This window comes from Pseudophryne corroboree, chromosome 1 (genome assembly GCF_028390025.1).
Source record: "Pseudophryne corroboree isolate aPseCor3 chromosome 1, aPseCor3.hap2, whole genome shotgun sequence".
In the NCBI taxonomy this organism is placed as follows: Eukaryota; Metazoa; Chordata; class Amphibia; order Anura; family Myobatrachidae; genus Pseudophryne; species Pseudophryne corroboree.
Genome location: NC_086444.1, coordinates 625,494,883 through 625,514,357, shown reverse-complemented (window position 1 = coordinate 625,514,357; position 19,475 = coordinate 625,494,883). Strand labels below are relative to the sequence as shown.

At 48.8% G+C, this 19,475-nt stretch overlaps 1 protein-coding gene across 1 annotated transcript in view; it reads right to left on the bottom strand.

Annotated features, from left to right (window-relative positions):
• HAUS8 (HAUS augmin like complex subunit 8) overlaps positions 1–19,475 on the bottom strand; it is a 304,443-nt gene that overhangs the window by 58,992 nt on the left and 225,976 nt on the right. Inside the window, exon 10 of the mRNA XM_063914496.1 lies at positions 15,016–15,160. Coding sequence (XP_063770566.1) covers positions 15,016–15,160 — 145 coding nt within the window. The remainder of the gene's footprint in view (positions 1–15,015; positions 15,161–19,475) is intronic.

The following is a 19,475-nucleotide window of genomic DNA, read 5'->3' as shown; positions in this document are numbered from 1 at the left end:
AGGGTAGAACCTCCATATGCTTTTTCGAATCTGCATCACCCGTCCACTGGCGGGTCCATAAGGATCTTCTCGCTGAAATAGCCATGGCATTGGCTCTGGAAGCCAGTAATCCAATGTCCCTTTGAGCGTCTCTCATATATAAGACCGCGTCTTTGATATGGGCTAGAATTAACAAAACAGTATCTCTATCCATGGTATCAAGGTCAGCCGACAGGTTATCTGTCCAGGCTGAAATTGCGCTACATACCCATGCCGACGCAATTGTCGGTCTTAGCAAAGCTCCAGTATGTGAATAAATAGACTTTAAAGTAGTCTCTTGCCTGCGATCCGCAGGATCCTTGAGGGCCGCTGTGTCTGGACACGGTAGCGCCACTTTCTTTGACAGGTGCGTTAAAGCCTTGTCCACAGTGGGAGAGGATTCCCAACGTACCCTGTCCTGTGTAGGGAAGGGGTATGCCATATTAATTCTTTTGGGAATCTGCGGTCTCTTATCCGGAGTCTCCCAAGCTTTTTCAAAAACTCATTAAGTTCATGAGATGGGGGAAAGTTTATTATCTGTTTCTTTCCCTTAATCATGTGTACCCTCGTCATCAGCAATATGCAACACATCTCTTATTACTATAATCATACACTGAATGCTCTTTGTCACCTTAGGGTGCAATTCAGCTTCATCATAGTCGACACTGGAATCAGAGTCCGTGTCAGTAGCTGTGTCCACAATTTTTGCCAAGAAACGCTTTTGAGACCTCGACGGGCCCTGTGAGTCGGTCCAATCCGAGGATTGACCCCCTGACGCCTCCCCGAATTCAGCCTTATCTAGCCTCTTATGTAAAGATGTCACACTTGCATTCAACATATGCCACATGTCCATCCATTCCTGAGTCGGCACTACCGATGGGGACACACCACTCATCTGCTCTACCTCCTCCTTGGAGAAGCCTTCCGCTTCAGACATGTCGACACGCACATACCGACACCCCACACACACAGGGATATACCTATAAGGGGACAAAACCCCAACCAGGCCGTTAGGAGAGACAGAGAGAGTTGCCAGCACACACCCAGCGCCCAAATGACACTGGAAAAACCAGATAGCGCTTTTATATTATAATAAGATTTTACTTACCGATAAATCTATTTCTCATAGTCCGTAGTGGATGCTGGGGACTCCGTCAGGACCATGGGGATTAGCGGCTCCGCAGGAGACAGGGCACAAAAAGTAAGCTTTTAGGATCACATGGTGTGTACTGGCTCCTCCCCCTATGACCCTCCTCCAAGCCTCAGTTAGGTACTGTGCCCGGACGAGCGTACACAATAAGGAAGGATCTTGAATCCCGGGTAAGACTCATACCAGCCACACCAATCACACCGTACAACCTGTGATTTGAACCCAGTTAACAGTATGATAACAACGAAGGAGCCTCTGAAAAGATGGCCCACAACAATAATAACCCGATTTTTGTAACAATAATTATGTACAAGTAATGCAGACAATCCGCACTTGGGATGGGCGCCCAGCATCCACTACGGACTATGAGAAATAGATTTATCGGTAAGTAAAATCTTATTTTCTCTAACGTCCTAGTGGATGCTGGGGACTCCGTCAGGACCATGGGGATTATACCAAAGCTCCCAAACGGGCGGGAGAGTGCGGATGACTCTGCAGCACCGAATGAGAGAACTCCAGGTCCTCCTCAGCCAGGGTATCAAATTTGTAGAATTTTACAAACGTGTTCCCGCCTGACCACGTAGCTGCTCGGCAAAGTTGTAAAGCCGAGACCCCTCGGGCAGCCGCCCAAGATGAGCCCACCTTCCTTGTGGAATGGGCATTTACAGATTTTGGCTGTGGCAGGCCTGCCACAGAATGTGCAAGTTGAATTGTACTACAAATCCAACGAGCAATAGTCTGCTTAGAAGCAGGAGCACCCAGCTTTTTGGGTGCATACAATATAAACAGCAAGTCAGACTTTCTGACTCCAGCCGTCCTGGAATTATATATATATATATATATATATATATATATATATATATATATATATATATATTTTCAGGGCCCTGACAACGTCTAGCAACTTGGAGTCCTCCAAGTCCCTAGTAGCCGCAGGCACCACAATAGGTTGTTTCAGGTGAAACGCTGACACCACCTTAGGAAGAAACTGGGGACGAGTCCCAGTTCTGCCCCGTCCGAATGGAAAATCAAATATGGGCTTTTGTAAGACAAAGCCGCCAATTCTGACAATCGCCTGGCCGAGGCCAGGGCCAACAGCATGGTCACTTTCCATGTGAGATATTTCAAATCCACAGATTTGAGCGGTTCAAACCAATATGATTTGAGGAATCCCAACACTACTTTGAGATCCCACGGTGCCACTGGAGGCACAAAAGGGGCTGTATATGCAATACTCCCTTGACAAATGTCTGGACTTCAGGAACTGAAGCCAATTCTTTCTGGAAGAAAATCTACAGGGCCGAAACTTGAACCTTAATGGACCCCAATTTGAGGCTCATAGACACTCCTGTTTTCAGGAAGTGCAGAAATCGACCTAGTTGAAATTTCTTCGTGGGGCCTTCCTGGCCTCACCCACGCAACATATTTTCACCACATGTGGTGATAACGTTGTGCGGTCACCTCCTTCCTGGCTTTGACCAGGGTAGGTATGACCTCTTCCGGAATGCCTTTTCCCTTAGAATCCGGCGTTCAACCGCCATGCCGTCAAACGCAGCCGCGGTAAGTCTTGGAACAGACATGGTACTTGCTGAAGCAAGTCCCTTCTTAGCTCCTGAGGCCATTAGTCCTCTATGAGCATCTCTTGAAGTTCCGGGTACCAAGTCCCTCTTGGCCAATCCGGAGCCACGAGTATAGTTCTTACTCCTCTACGTCTTATAATTCTCAATACCTTGGTTATGAGAAGCAGAGGAGGGAACACATACACCGACTGTTACACCCACGGTGTTACCAGGACATCCACAGCTATCGCCTGAAGGTCTCGTGACCTGGCGCAATACCTGTCCCGTTTTTTGTTCGGGCGGGACGCCATCATGTCCACCTTTGGTCTTTCCCAACGGTTCACAATCATGCGGAAAATAAGATTTTACTTACCGATAAATCTATTTCTCGGAGTCCGTAGTGGATGCTGGGGTTCCTGAAAGGACCATGGGGATAGCGGCTCCGCAGGAGACAGGGCACAAAAAGTAAAGCTTTTTCCGATCAGGTGGTGTGCACTGGCTCCTCCCCCTATGACCCTCCTCCAGACTCCAGTTAGGTACTGTGCCCGGACGAGCGTACACAATAAGGGAGGATTTTGAATCCCGGGTAAGACTCATACCAGCCACACCAATCACACCGTACAACTTGTGATCTAAACCCAGTTAACAGTATGATAACAGCGGAGCCTCTGAAAGATGGCTTCCTTCAACAATAACCCGAATTAGTTAACAATAACTATGTACAATTTATGCAGATAATCCGCACTTGGGATGGGCGCCCAGCATCCACTACGGACTCCGAGAAATAGATTTATCGGTAAGTAAAATCTTATTTTCTCTATCGTCCTAGTGGATGCTGGGGTTCCTGAAAGGACCATGGGGATTATACCAAAGCTCCCAAACGGGCGGGAGAGTGCGGATGACTCTGCAGCACCGAATGAGAGAACTCCAGGTCCTCCTTAGCCAGAGTATCAAATTTGTAAAATTTTACAAACGTGTTCTCCCCTGACCACGTAGCTGCTCGGCAAAGTTGTAATGCCGAGACCCCTCGGGCAGCCGCCCAAGATGAGCCCACCTTCCTTGTGGAGTGGGCCTTTACAGATTTAGGCTGTGGCAGGCCTGCCACAGAATGTGCAAGTTGGATTGTGCTACAGATCCAACGAGCAATCGTCTGCTTAGACGCAGGAGCACCCATCTTGTTGGGTGCATACAATATAAACAACGAGTCAGACTTTCTGACTCCCGCTGTCCTTGCAATATATACTTTTAATGCTCTGACAACGTCCAGTAACTTGGAGTCCTCCAAGTCACTTGTAGCCGCAGGCACTACAATAGGCTGGTTCAGATGAAATGCTGACACCACCGTAGGGAGAAAATGCGGACGAGTCCGCAGTTCTGCCCTGTCCGAATGGAAAATCAGATATGGGCTTTTGTAAGATAAAGCTGCCAATTCTGACACTCTCCTGGCAGAAGCCAGGGCTAGAAGCATGGTCACTTTCCATGTGAGATATTTCAAATCCACCTTTTTTAGTGGTTCAAACCAATGAGATTTTAGGAAGTCCAAAACCACATTGAGATCCCACGGTGCCACTGGAGGCACCACAGGAGGCTGTATATGCAGCACTCCCTTAACAAAGGTCTGGACTTCAGGGACTGAAGCCAATTCTTTTTGAAAGAAAATCGACAGGGCCGAAATTTGAACCTTAATAGATCCCAATTTGAGACCCATTGACAATCCTGATTGCAGGAAATGTAGGAATCGACCCAGTTGAAATTCCTCCGTCGGAGCACTCCGATCTTCGCACCACGCAACATATTTTCGCCAAATTCTGTGATAATGTTGCACGGTTACTTCCTTCCTTGCTTTAATCAAAGTAGGAATGACTTCTTCCGGCATGCCTTTTTCCTTTAGGATCCGGCGTTCAACCGCCATGCCGTCAAACGCAGCCGCGGTAAGTCTTGAAACAGACAGGGACCCTGCTGAAGCAAGTCCCTCCTTAGAGGTAGAGGCCACGGATCTTCCGTGATCATCTCTTGAAGTTCCGGGTACCAAGTCCTCCTTGGCCAATCCGAAACCACTAGTATCGTTCTTACGCCTCTTTGCCGTATAATTCTCAATACTTTTGGTATGAGAGGCAGAGGAGGAAACACATACACCGACTGGTACACCCAAGGCGTTACCAGCGCGTCCACAGCTATTGCCTGCGGATCTCTTGACCTGGCGCAATACCTGTCCAGTTTTTTGTTGAGGCGAGACGCCATCATGTCCACCATTGGTCTTTCCCAACGGGTTACCAGCATGTGGAAGACTTCTGGATGAAGTCCCCACTCTCCCGGGTGAAGATCGTGTCTGCTGAGGAAGTCTGCTTCCCAGTTGTCCACTCCCGGGATGAACACTGCTGAGAGTGCTATCACATGATTCTCTGCCCAGCGAAGAATCCTTGCAGCTTCTGCCATTGCACTCCTGCTTCTTGTGCCGCCCTGTCTGTTCACATGGGCGACTGCCGTGATGTTGTCCGACTGGATCAACACCGGTTTTCCCTGAAGCAGAGGTTCTGCCTGGCTTAGAGCATTGTATATTGCTCTTAGTTCCAGAATGTTTATGTGAAGAGACGTTTCCAGGCTCGTCCATACTCCCTGGAAGTTTCTTCCTTGTGTGACTGCTCCCCAGCCTCTCAGGCTGGCGTCCGTGGTCACCAGGATCCAATCCTGTATGCCGAATCTGCGGCCCTCCAATAGATGAGCACTCTGCAACCACCACAGAAGAGACACCCTTGTCCTTGGAGACAGGGTTATCCGCAGGTGCATCTGAAGATGCGACCCTGACCATTTGTCCAACAGATCCCTTTGGAAAATTCTTGCGTGGAATCTGCCGAATGGAATCGCTTCGTAAGAAGCCACCATTTTTCCCAGGACTCTTGTGCATTGATGTACAGACACCTTTCCTGGTTTTAGGAGGTTCCTGACAAGCTCGGATAACTCCTTGGCTTTTTCCTCCGGGAGAAAAACCTTTTTCTGAACCGTGTCCAGAATCATCCCTAGGAACAGCAGACGAGTTGTCGGCATTAACTGGGATTTTGGAATATTCAGAATCCACCCGTGCTGTTTTAGCACTTCTTGAGACAGTGCTAATCCCATCTCTAGCTGTTCTCTGGATCTCGCCCTTATTAGGAGATCGTCCAAGTATGGGATAATTAATACGCCTTTTCTTCGAAGAAGAATCATCATCTCGGCCATTACCTTTGTAAAGATCCGAGGTGCCGTGGACAATCCGAACGGCAGCGTCTGAAACTGATAGTGACAGTTTTGTACAACGAACCTGAGGTACCCCTGGTGTGAGGGGTAAATTGGAACGTGGAGATACGCATCCTTGATGTCCAAGGATACCATAAAGTCCCCCTCTTCCAGGTTCGCTATCACTGCTCTGAGTGACTCCATTTTGAACTTGAACTTCTTTATGTACAGGTTCAAGGACTTCAGATTTAGAATAGGCCTTACCGAGCCATCCGGCTTCGGTACCACAAAAAGAGTGGAATAATACCCCTTCCCTTGTTGCAGAAGAGGTACCTTGACTATCACCTGCTGAGAGTACAGCTTGTGAATGGCTTCCAAAACCGTCTCCCTTTCGGAGGGGGACGTTGGTAAAGCAGACTTCAGGAAACGGCGAGGTGGATCTGTCTCTAATTCCAACCTGTATCCCTGAGATATTATCTGCAGGATCCAGGGATCTACTTGCGAGTGAGCCCACTGCGCGCTGTAATTTTTGAGACGACCCCCCACCGTCCCCGAGTCCGCTTGAGAAGCCCCAGCGTCATGCTGAGGCTTTTGTAGAAGCCGGGGAGGGCTTCTGATCCTGGGAAGGAGCTGCGTGTTGCTGTCTCTTCCCTCGACCTTTGCCTCGTGGCAGATATGAATAGCCCTTTGCTCTCTTATTTTTAAAGGAACGAAAGGGCTGCGGTTGAAAAGTCGGTGCCTTTTTCTGTTGGGGAGTGACTTGAGGTAGAAAGGTGGATTTCCCGGCTGTAGCCGTGGCCACCAAATCTGATAGACCGACTCCAAATAACTCCTCCCCTTTATACGGCAAAACTTCCATATGCCGTTTTGAATCCGCATCGCCTGTCCACTGTCGCGTCCATAAAGCTCTTCTGGCCGAAATGGACATAGCACTTACCCGTGATGCCAGTGTGCATATATCCCTCTGTGCATCACGCATATAAAGAAATGCATCCTTTATTTGTTCTAACGACAGTAAAATATTGTCCCTGTCCAGGGTATCAATATTTTCAATCAGGGACTCTGACCAAACTACCCCCGCACTGCCCATCCAGGCAGTCGCTACAGCTGGTCGTAGTATAACACCTGCATGTGTGTATATACTTTTTTGGATATTTTCCATCCTCCTATCTGATGGATCTTTAAGTGCGGCCGTCTCAGGAGAGGGTAACGCCACTTGTTTAGATAAGCGTGTTAGCGCCTTGTCCACCGTAGGAGGTGTTTCCCAGCGCTCCCTAACCTCTGGCGGGAAAGGGTATAATGCCAATAATTTCTTTGAAATTATCAGCTTTTTATCAGGGGCAACCCACGCTTCATTACACACGTCATTTAGTTCTTCTGATTCAGGAAAAACAATAGGTAGTTTTTTCATACCCCACATAATACCCTGTTTAGTGGTACCTGTAGTATCAGCTAAATGTAACGCCTCCTTCATTGCCAAAATCATATAACGTGTGGCCCTACTGGAAAATACGGTTGATTCGTCACCGTCACCACTGGAGTCATCGCCTGTGTCTGGGTCTGTGTCGACCGACTGAGGCAAAGGGCGTTTCACAGCCCCTGACGGTGTTTGAGTCGCCTGGACAGGCACTAATTGATTGTCCGGCCGTCTCATGTCGTCAAACGACTGCTTTAGCGTGTTGACACTATCCCGTAGTTCCATAAATAAAGGCATCCATTCTGGTGTCGACTCCCTAGGGGGTGACATCCTCATATTTGGCAATTGCTCCGCCTCCACACCAATATCGTCCTCATACATGTCGACACACACGTACCGACACACAGCAGACACACAGGGAATGCTCCTAATGAAGACAGGACCCACTAGCCCTTTGGGGAGACAGAGGGAGAGTTTGCCAGCACACACCAAAAGCGCTATATATATATCAGGGATAGCCTTATAATAAGTGCTCCCTTATAGCTGCTTTGTTTATAAAAATATCGCCATAAATGTGCCCCCCCTCTCTGTTTTACCCTGTTTCTGTAGTGCAGTGCAGGGGAGAGACTTGGGAGCCGTCCTGACCAGCGGAGCTGTGAGAGGAAATGGCACCGTGTGCTGAGGAGATAGGCCCCGCCCCTTTTCCGGCGGGCTCGTCTCCCGCTATTTAGAAAAATTAGGCAGGGGTTAAATATCTCCATATAGCCTCTAGGGCTATATGTGAGGTATTTTTAGCCTTTATAGGTACTCATTTGCCTCCCAGGGCGCCCCCCTCCCAGCGCCCTGCACCCTCAGTGACTGCCGTGTGAAGTGTGCTGAGAGGAAAATGGCGCACAGCTGCAGTGCTGTGCGCTACCTTTAGAAGACTGCAGGAGTCTTCAGCCGCCGATTCTGGACCTCTTCTGTCTTCAGCATCTGCAAGGGGGCCGGCGGCGCGGCTCCGGTGACCATCCAGGCTGTACCTGTGATCGTCCCTCTGGAGCTTGATGTCCAGTAGCCAAGAAGCCAATCCATCCTGCACGCAGGTGAGTTGACTCCTTCTCCCCTCAGTCCCTCGCTGCAGTGATCCTGTTGCCAGCAGGAATCACTGTAAAATAAAAAACCTAGCTAAACTTTTTCTAAGCAGCTCTTTAGGAGAGCCACCTAGATTGCACCCTTCTCGGCCGGGCACAAAATCTAACTGGAGTCTGGAGGAGGGTCATAGGGGGAGGAGCCAGTGCACACCACCTGATCGGAAAAAGCTTTACTTTTTGTGCCCTGTCTCCTGCGGAGCCGCTATCCCCATGGTCCTTTCAGGAACCCCAGCATCCACTAGGACGATAGAGAAAACTTCCCTATGAAGTTCTCACTCTCCCGGGTGGAGGTCGTGCCTGCTGAGGAAGTCTGCTTCCCAGTCGTCCACTCCCGGAATGAACACTGCTGACAGTGCTATCACATGATTTTCCGCCTAGCGAAAAATCCTTGCAGTTTTGCCACTGCCCTCCTGCTTCTTGTGCCGCCCTTTCTGTTTACGTGGGCGACTGCCGTGATGTTATCCCACTGGATCAATACCGGCTGACCTTGAAGTCTTGCTAAGTTTAGAGCATTATAAATTTGCTCTTAGCTCCAGTATATTTATGTGGAGAGAATTCTCCAGACTTGATCACACTCCCTGGAAATTTTTTCCCTGTGTGACTGCTCCCCAGCCTCTCAGGCTGGCCTCCGTGGTCACCAGCATCCAATCCTGAATGCCGAATCTACGGCCCTCTAGAAGATGAGCACTCTGTAATCACCACAGGAGAGACACCCTTGTCCTTGGATATAGGGTTATCCGCTGATGCATCTGAAGATGCGATCCGGACCATTTGTCCAGCAGATCCCACTGAAAAGTTCTTGCGTGAAATCTGCCGAATGGAATCGCTTCGTAATAAGCCACCATTTTTACCAGGACTCTTGTGCAATGATGCACTGACACTTTTCCTGGTTTTAGCAGGATCCCGATTAGCTCGGATAACTCCCTGGCTTTCTCCTCTGGGAGAAACACCTTTTTCTGGACTGTGTCCAGAATCATCCCTAGGACCAGCAGACGTTTTGTCGGAACAACTGCGGTTTTGGAATATTTAGAATCCACCCGTGTTGTCGTAGAACTACTTGAGATAGTGCTACTCCGACCTCCAACTGTTCTCTGGACCTTGTTCTTATCAGGAGGTCGTCCATTTTCTTTGAAGACGAATCCTCATTTCGGTCATTACCTTGGTAAGGACCCGGGGTGCCTTGGACAATCCAACGGCATCGTCTGAAACGGATAGTGACAGTTCTGTACCACGAACCTGAGATACCCTTGGTGAGAAAGGCAAATTTTGGGACATGGAGGTAAGCATCCCTGATGTCCCGGGACACCATATAGTCCCCTTCTTCCCGGTTCGCTATCACTGCTCTGAGTGACTCCATCTGGATTTGAACCTTTGTAAGTGTTCAAATATTTCAGATTTAGAATAGGTCTCACCTAGCCTTCTGGCTTCAGTACCACAATATAGTGTGGAATAATACCCCTTTCCCTGTTGTAGGAGGGGTAATTTTATTATCACCTGCTGGGAATACAGCTTGTGAATTGTTTTCAATACTGCCTCCCTGTCGGAGGGAGACATTGGTACAGCAGACTACAGGAACCTGCGAGGGGGAAACGTCTCGACATTCCAATCTGTACCCCTTGGATACTACTTGTAGGATCCAGGGGTCCTGTACGGTCCTAGCGTCATGCTGAGAACTTGGTAGAAGCGGTGGAGGGCTTCTGTTCCTGGGAATGGGCTGCCTGCTGCAGTCTTCTTCCCTTTCCTCTATCCCTGGGCAGATATGACTCTTATAGGGACGAAAGGACTGAGGCTGAAAAGACGGTGTCTTTTTCTGCAGAGATGTGACTTAGGGTAAAAACCGGTGGATTTTCCAGCAGTTGCCGTGGCCACCAGGTCCCATGGACCGACCCCAAATAACTCCTCCCCTTTATACGGCAATACATCTTTGTGCCGTTTGGAATCTGCATCACCTGACCACTGTCGTGTCCATAAACATCTTCTTGCAGATATGGACATCGCATTTACTCTTGATGCCAGAGTGCAAATATCCCTCTGCGCATCTCGCATATATAGAAATGCATCTATAGTCAATAAAATACTGTCCCTGTCAAGGGTATCAATATTTTTAGTCAGGGAATCCGACCAAGCCACCTCAGCTCTGCACATCCAGGCTGAGGCGATCGCTGGTCGGAGTATAACACCAGCATGTGTGTGTATACTTTTTAGGATATTTTCCAGCCTCCTATCAGCTGGCTCCTTAAGTACGGCCCTATCTGTAGATGGTACCGCCACTTGTTCTGATAAGCATGTGAGCGCCTTATCCACCCTAAGGGGTGTTTCCCAACGCGCCCTAACTTCTGGCGGGAAAGGGTATACCGCCAATAATTTTCTATCGGGGGAAACCCACGCATCATCACACACTTCATTTAATTTATCTGATTCAGGAAAAACTACAGGTAGTTTTTTCACATCCCACATAATACCCTTTTTTGTGGTACTTGTAGTATCAGAAATATGTAACACCTCCTTCATTGCCCTTAACGTGTGGCCCTAAAGGAAAATACGTTTGTTTCTTCACCGTCGACACTGAAATCAGTGTCCGTGAGGTAAATGGGCGTTTTACAGCCCCTGACGGTGTTTGAGACGCCTGGACAGGTACTAATTTGATCGCCGGCCGTCTCATGTCGTCAACCGGCTTGCAGCGTGTTGACATTATCACGTAATTCCATAAATAAGCCATCCATTCCGGTGTCGACTCCCTAGAGAGTGACATCACCATTACAGGCAATTTGCTCCGCCTCCTCACCAACATTTTCCTCATACATGTCGACACACACGTACCGACATACAGCACACACATAGGGAATGCTCTGATAGAGGACAGGACCCACTAGCCCTTTGGGGAGACAGAGGGAGAGTTTGCCAGCACACACCAAAACGCTATAATTATACAGGGACAACCTTTATATAAGTGTTCCTCCCTTATAGCATTTAATATATATTCATATCGCCAAATCAGTGCCCCCCCTCTCTGTTTTAACCCTGTTTCTGTAGTGCAGTGCAGGGGAGAGCATGGGAGCCTTCCCACCAGCATTTCTGTGAGGGAAAATGGCGCTGTGTGCTGAGGAGAATAGGCCCCGCCCCCTTTTCGGCGGGCTTCTTCTCCGGAGTTTGTGATATCTGGCAGGGGTTAAATACATCCATATAGCCTCAAGGGCTATATGTGATGTATTTTTCGCCATACAGGTATTATACATTGCTGCCCAGGGCGCCCCCCCCAGCGCCCTGCACCCTCCGTGACCGCTGTGTGAAGTGTGCTGACAACAATGGCGCACAGCTGCAGTGCTGTGCGCTACCTGATGAAGACTGAAAGTCTTCTGCCGCCTGGTTCCGGACCTCTTCAATCTTCAGTATCTGCAAGGGGGGTCGGCGGCGCGGCTCCGGGACGAACCCCAGGGCGAGACCTGTGTTCCGACTCCCTCTGGAGCTAATGGTGTCCAGTAGCCTAAGAAGCCAATCCATCCTGCACGCAGGTGAGTTCACTTCTCTCCCCTAAGTCCCTCGTAGCAGTGAGCCTGTTGCCAGCAGGACTCACTGAAAATAAAGAACCTAAAAACTTTTTCTAAGCAACTCTTTAAGAGAGCCACCTAGATTGCACCCTGCTCGGACGGGCACAAAAACCTAACTGAGGCTTGGAGGAGGGTCATAGGGGGAGGAGCCAGTACACACCATGTGATCCTAAAAGCTTACTTTTTGTGCCCTGTCTCCTGCGGAGCCGCTAATCCCCATGGTCCTGACGGAGTCCCCAGCATCCACTAGGACGTTAGAGAAATATATATATTTATATCCAATTTCCCACTCACTGCGCGCCAATGTGCCCCCCCTTTCTTTTTTCCAACCTCTGAAGCGTTCAGCAGGGGAGAGTCCGGGGAGCCAGCGTTTCTCATGCAGCTCTGTGGAGAAAATGGCGCCGGTTAGTGCTGAGGGATCAAGCTCCACCCCCCCAGCGGCGGGCTTCGGTCCCTCTTCAATTTTCACAAAAATGGCGGGGGTTCATCTATTTGCTGCCTCCGCAGCCTAATAGCACCTTATTGCCCAAAAACGAGGTTTATTGCTGCCCAGGGCGCCCCCCCCTGCGCCCTGAACCCATCAGTGCTGTCTGTGTGTTGTGTATGGGAGCAATGGCGCGCAGCCTTACCTCATGAAGATCTGAAGTCTTCTGCCGCCTGAGATGTCTTCTTGTTTCTCATACTCACCCGGCTTCTATCTTCCGGCATCTGTGAGGAGGACGGCGGCGCGGCTCCGGGACGAACCCCAGGGTGAGACCTGTGTTCCGACTCCCTCTGGAACTAATGGTGTCCAGTAGCCTAAGAAGCAGAGCCTATCAGTTAAGTAGGTCTGCTTCTCTCCCCTCAGTCCAACGATGCAGGGAGCCTGTTGCCAAAATAAAAAAACCTAACAAAATTCTTTTTCCACAGAAAACTCAGGAGAGCTCTCTGCAGTGTACCCTTCTCCTCTGGGCACAGAATCTAACTGAGGTCTGGAGGAGGGGCATAGAGGGAGGAGCCAGTGCACACCCATAGGAAAAGTTATTTTAGGTGCCCATGTCTCCTGCGGAGCCCGTCTATACCCCATGGTCCTTACGGAGTCCCCAGCATCCTCTAGGACGTAAGAGAAATACATTTATTTATCCTGGCGGGGGTTTTGCACTGTGCCTAGGCATTTTTAGTCCCACTAGCCAGCTTTTCTGAGGTAAAAAGGCTCCCCAGGGCGCCCCCCCCCCCCCAGCGGTGTGTACTGTATGGGAGCCCGGCGCGCACTGTGCACTCGCTGTGCGGTACCTCTGTAATGCCGTCTTAGTGAAGAGAAGTCTTCTTTTCTTCTACATACTCACCTGTCTTCTGACTTCTGGCTCTGAAAGGGGGTGACGGCAGGCTGTGGAAACGAGCATCCGGGAGTACCCGGCGTTCATCTCCCCTCAGGTGCGGAGGCATCCTGTTAGCAGCAGCAGAGCCCTGAAACTCAGAAGTGGGTCTAGACTGCTCTCCCCTCAGTCCCACGAAGTAGGGAGTCTGTAGCCAGCAGACCTCCCTGAAAATAAAAAACCTAACATAAGTCTTTTCAGAGAAACTCAGTAGAGCTCCCCCGAGTGCCTCCGTCTCGCAGGGCACATTTTCTAAACTGAGTCTGGGGAGGGATATAGAAGGAGGAGCCAGGTCATGCCCCTTTGAAAGTCTTAAAGTGCCCATGTCTCCTGTGGATCCCGTCTATACCCCATAGTTCTTTTGGTGTCCCCAACATCCTCTAGGACGAAATAGAAATTTAGGTGTATAGTAATTTTATTTTATTCCTGGTACTATTTGTATGATTGATTACCCTCAGACTATTAATACACCCTGTCTATATTAGCATCATACCAAGGGATTGGCTCCTTAGAACCTATAGCTCAGCTTTAGCTATACCGTCTATGCACAGTATAGAAATAGCAATTGCATCCTAGACACATAGACAAGTCATTGTCTAGTTATATTGATATAGTACCTGGAACACTAAAATTATATTTGATTTGACACTCCTGTGAGACTGGACCATACTTGCCTACTCTCCCAGTATGGCCGGGAGGCTCCCGAAATTATCAAGTGCTGCTCCCGGCCTCCTGGGAAAATAGGCAAGTCTCCTGGATCCACCTGCCCGCCCTGCTTATGGAGTAAAGTGGACGGAACGGGTCACTGATGACACAATTAGCGCACATCATAGCCGCGCCCCCGCCGTACAATGCCAGTAATATCAGCAATAATAAAGATGTCGCAATAGCACAGCCATGCCCCCATCCATAGCCTGTTCTTCCTTGCCACTCCTCCCCGCCCCCTGCTTGAAGCCAAACCCCCTGTACCACAATTTGCAGTGCTGATCTGGCTGCTCCCTCCCGCAGAGGGCAGCCAGAAAGTCGCCAACCATGGACTGGACTCCTTTCATTGTTTGAGCACAATCCATTACCTACTGATCGCTGTCACCATAATCAATATCCTCGAAAGAATGTGGTTGCTAAGATATTTATATCAGAGTCACTAAAAGGATGATGATGTTTCTACCACACTGAAATCTCACTAGCCACAGCCATTGGATTCATAAACTGGTAGGCAGGTAATGCACCATCTACTGCCTACTCAGCCATAGTGTAACAAACAAGAGTTAAAGCTGTAGAAAGGCTTTTTGTTTTTTTGTGCACTTTTAAGCATATGCCTACTGTTGGAAGCTCCTGTTGGAACATCTTCCTCCTTACCTTTACAGAAGATATTTAGGCCGGGATGTAACGAAGTCCACGTTCAGTGGCCATGCGGAATGCCGGCTAAACCATGTCTTTTAAATGATTGCCCCTTTAGAAAAACGTCCCAGTTTGTCCTGCATCCCGCACGGCCGCTGAACTCGGACTTCATTACATCCCGGCCTTAATGTCCATCTAATCTAGAACTGACATTTTGCTTTTAATGTAACCAATTTTGCATTGATCGTTTAAATACCCTTTTCACACTCGTCTTTACATACCGTGAAAGCTCTCCATCAGTCTTGAGCACAGTGTCTTGCAAATTCTTGATTGTGCTGCACAAGTCCACTACATTTACATCAGTTGAGCAAGACATGGTCTCTTCAAGAAGACATTTAGTTGCACTTAGCGGTTTCTGAATCTCCTCTATATTGTAGTATACAGAGATGAAAAAACAAAAAATAAGAATTTACTTACCGATAATTCTATTTCTCGGAGTCCGTAGTGGATGCTGGGGTTCCTGAAAGGACCATGGGGAATAGCGGCTCCGCAGGAGACAGGGCACAAAAAGTAAAGCTTTAGGATCAGGTGGTGTGCACTGGCTCCTCCCCCTATGACCCTCCTCCAAGCCTCAGTTAGGATACTGTGCCCGGACGAGCGTACACAATAAGGAAGGATTTATGAATCCCGGGTAAGACTCATACCAGCCACACCAATCACACTGTACAACCTGTGATCTGAACCCAGTTAACAGTATGATAACAGCGGAGCCTCTGAAAGATGGCTCACAACAATAATAACCCGATTTTTGTAACTATGTACAAGTATTGCAGATAATCCGCACTTGGGATGGGCGCCCAGCATCCACTACGGACTCCGAGAAATAGAATTATCGGTAAGTAAATTCTTATTTTCTCTATCGTCCTAGTGGATGCTGGGGTTCCTGAAAGGACCATGGGGATTATACCAAAGCTCCCAAACGGGCGGGAGAGTGCGGATGACTCTGCAGCACCGAATGAGAGAACTCCAGGTCCTCCTTAGCCAGGTTATCAAATTTGTAGGATTTTACAAACGTGTTTGCCCCTGACTAAATAGCCGCTCGGCAAAGTTGTAAAGCCGAGACCCCTCAGGCAGCCGCCCAAGATGAGCCCACCTTCCTTGTGGAATGGGCATTTACATATTTTGGCTGTGGCAGGCCTGCCACAGAATGTGCAAGCTGAATTGTATTACACATCCAACTAGCAAAAGTCTGCTTAGAAGCAAGAGCACCCAGTTTGTTGGGTGCATACAGGATAACAGCAAGTCAGTTTTCCTGACTCCAGCCGTCCTGGAACCTATATTTTCAGGGCCCTGACCACATCTAGCAACTTGGAGTCCTCGAAGTCCCAAGTAGGCGCAAGACACCACAATAAGCTGGTTCAGGTGAAACACTGACACCACCTTAGGGAGAGAACTGGGGACGAGTCCGCAGCTCTGCCCTGTCCGAATGGACAAACAGATATGGGCTTTTTTGAGAAAAAAACCACCAATTTGACACTCGCCTGGTCCAGGCCAGGTCCAAGAGCATGTTCACTTTTCATGTGAGATGCTTCAAATCCACAGATTTGACTGGTTTTAAACCAATGTGTTTTGAGGAATCCCAGAACTACGTTGAGATCCCACAGTGCCACTGGAGGCACAAAAGGGGGTTGTATATGCAATACTCCCTTGACAAACTTCTGGACTTCAGGAACTGAAGCCAATTCTTTCTGGAAGAAAAATCGACAGGGCCGAAATTTGAACCTTAATGGACCCCAATTTGAGGCCCATAGACACTCCTGTTTGCAGGAAATGCAGGAATCGACCGAGTTGAAATTTCTTCGTGGGGCCTTCCTGGCCTCACACCACGCAACATATTTTCGCCACATGTGGTGATAATGTTGTGCGGTCACCTCCTTTCTGGCTTTGACCAGGGTAGGAATGACCTCTTCCTGAATGCCTTTTCCCTTAGGATCCGGCGTTCCACCGCCATGCCGTCAAACGCAGCTGCGGTAAGTCTTGGAACAGACATGGTACTTGCTGAAACAAGTCCCTTCTTAGCGGCAGAGGCCATAAGTCCTCTGTGAGCATCTCTTGAAGTTCCGGGTACCAAGTCCTTCTTGGCCAATCCGGAGCCATGAGTATAGTTCTTACTCCTCTACGTCTTATAATTCTCAGTACCTTAGGTATGAAAAGCAGAGGATGGAACACATACACCGACTGGTACACCCACGGTGTTACCAGAACGTCCACAGCTATTGCCTGAGGGTCTCTTAACCTGGCGCAATACCTGTCCCGTTTTTTGTTCAGACGGGACGCCATCATGTCCACCTTTGGTAATTCCCAACGGTTTACAATCATGTGGAAAACTTCCCCATGAAGTTCCCACTCTGCCGGGTGGAGGTCGTGCCTACTGAGGAAGTCTGCTTCCCAGTTTCCATTCCCGGAATGAAACACTGCTGACAGTGCTATCACATGATTTTCCGCCCAGCGAAAAGTCCTTGCAGTTTTTGCCACTGCCCTCCTGCTTCTTGTGCCGCCCTGTCTATTTACGTGGGCGACTGCCGTGATGTTTTATCCCACTGGATCAATACCGGCTGACCTTGAAGCAGAGGTCTTGCTAAGCTTAGAGCATTATAAATTTACCCTTAGCTATATTTATGTGGAGAAAAGTCTCCAGACTTGATCACACTCCCTGGAAATTTTTTCCTTGTGTGACTGCTCCCCAGCCTCTCGGGCTGGCCTCCGTGGTCACCAACATCCAAAACTGAATGCCGAATCTGCGGCCCTCTAGAAGATGAGCACTCTAACCACCACAGGAGAGACACCCTTGTCCTTGGATATAGGGTTATCCGCTGATGCATCTGAAGATGCGATCCGGACCATTTGTCCAGCAGATCCCACTGAAAAGTTCTTGCATGAAATCTGCCGACTGGAATTGCTTCGAAGGAAGTCACCATTTTTTTACCATGGCCCTTGTGCAATTATGCACTGATTTTAGGAGGTTCCTGACTAGCTCGGATAACTCCCTGGCTTTCTCTTCCGGGAGAAACACCTTTTTCTGGACTGTGTCCAGAATCATCCCTAAGCACAGGAGACTTGTTGTCGGGATCAGCTGCGATTTTGGAATATTTAGAATCCACCCCTGCTGTTGTAACAGTATCCGAGATAGTGCTACTCCGACCTCCAACTGTTCCCTGGACTTTGCCCTTATCAGGAGATCGTCCAAGTAAGGGATAATTAAGACGCCTTTTCTTCGAAGAAGAACCATCATTTCGGCCATTACCTTGGTAAAGACCCGGGGTGCCGTGGACAATCCAAACGGCAGCGTCTGAAACTGATAGTGACAGTTCTGTACCACGAACCTGAGGTACCCTTAGTGATAAGGGCAAATTTGGGACATGGAGGTAAGCATCCCTGATGTCTCGGGACACCATATAGTCCCCTTCTTCCCGGTTCGTTATCACTGCTCTGAGTGACTCCATCTTGATTTGAACCTTTGTAAGTGTTCAAATTTTTTTAGATTTAGAATAGGTCTCACCTAGCCTTCTGGCTTCAGTACCACAATATAGTGTGGAATAATACCCCTTTTCTTGTTGTAGGAGGGGTAATTTAATTATCACCTGCTGGGAATACAGCTCGTGAATTGTTTCCCATACTGCCTCCTTGTCGGAGGGAGACCTTGGTAAAGCAGACTTCAGGAGCCTGCGCAGGGGAAACGTCTCGACATTCCAATCTGTACCCCTGGGATACTACTTGTAGGATCCAGGGGTCCTGTACGGTCTCAGCGTCATGCTGAGAGCTTGTCAGAAGCGGTGGAACGCTTCTGTTCCTGGGAATGGGCTGCCTGCTGCAGTCTTCTTCCCTTTCCTCTATCCCTGGGCAGATATGACTCTTATAGGGACGAAAGGACTGAAGCTGAAAAGACGGTGTCTTTTTCTGCAGAGATGTGACTTAGGGTAAAAAACGGTGGATTTTTCAGCAGTTGCCGTGGCCACCAGGTCCGATGGACCGACCCCAAATAACTCCTCTTCCTTTATACGGCAATACACCTTTGTGCCGTTTGGAATCTGCATCACCTGACCACTGTCGTGTCCATAAACATCTTCTGGCAGATATGGACATCGCACTTACTCTTGATGCCAGAGTGCAAATATCCCTCTGTGCATCTCGCATATATAGAAATGCATCCTTTAAATGCTCTATAGTCAATAAAATACTGATCCTGTCAAGGGTATCAATATTTTTAGTCAGGGAATCCGACCAAGCCACCCCAGCTCTGCACATCCAGGCTGAGGCGATCGCTGGTCGCAGTATAACACCAGTATGTGTGTATATACTTTTTATGATATTTTCCAGCCTCCTGTCAGCTGGCTCCTTGAGGACGGCCCTATCTATAGACGGTACCGCCTTATCTGATTCAGGAAAAACTACAGTAGTTTTTTCACATCCCACATAATACCCTCTTTTGTGGTACTTGTAGTATCAGAAATATGTAACACCTCCTTCATTGCCCTTAACGTGTGGCCCTAATAAGGAATACGTTTGTTTATTCACCGTCGACACTGGATTCAGTGTCCCTGTCTGTGTCGACCGACTAAAGTAAACGGGCGTTTTAAAACCCCTGACGGTGTTTTTGAGACGTCTGGACCGGTACTAATTGTTTGTCGGCCGCCTCATGTCGTCAACCGACCTTGCCGCGTGTTGACATTATCACGTAATT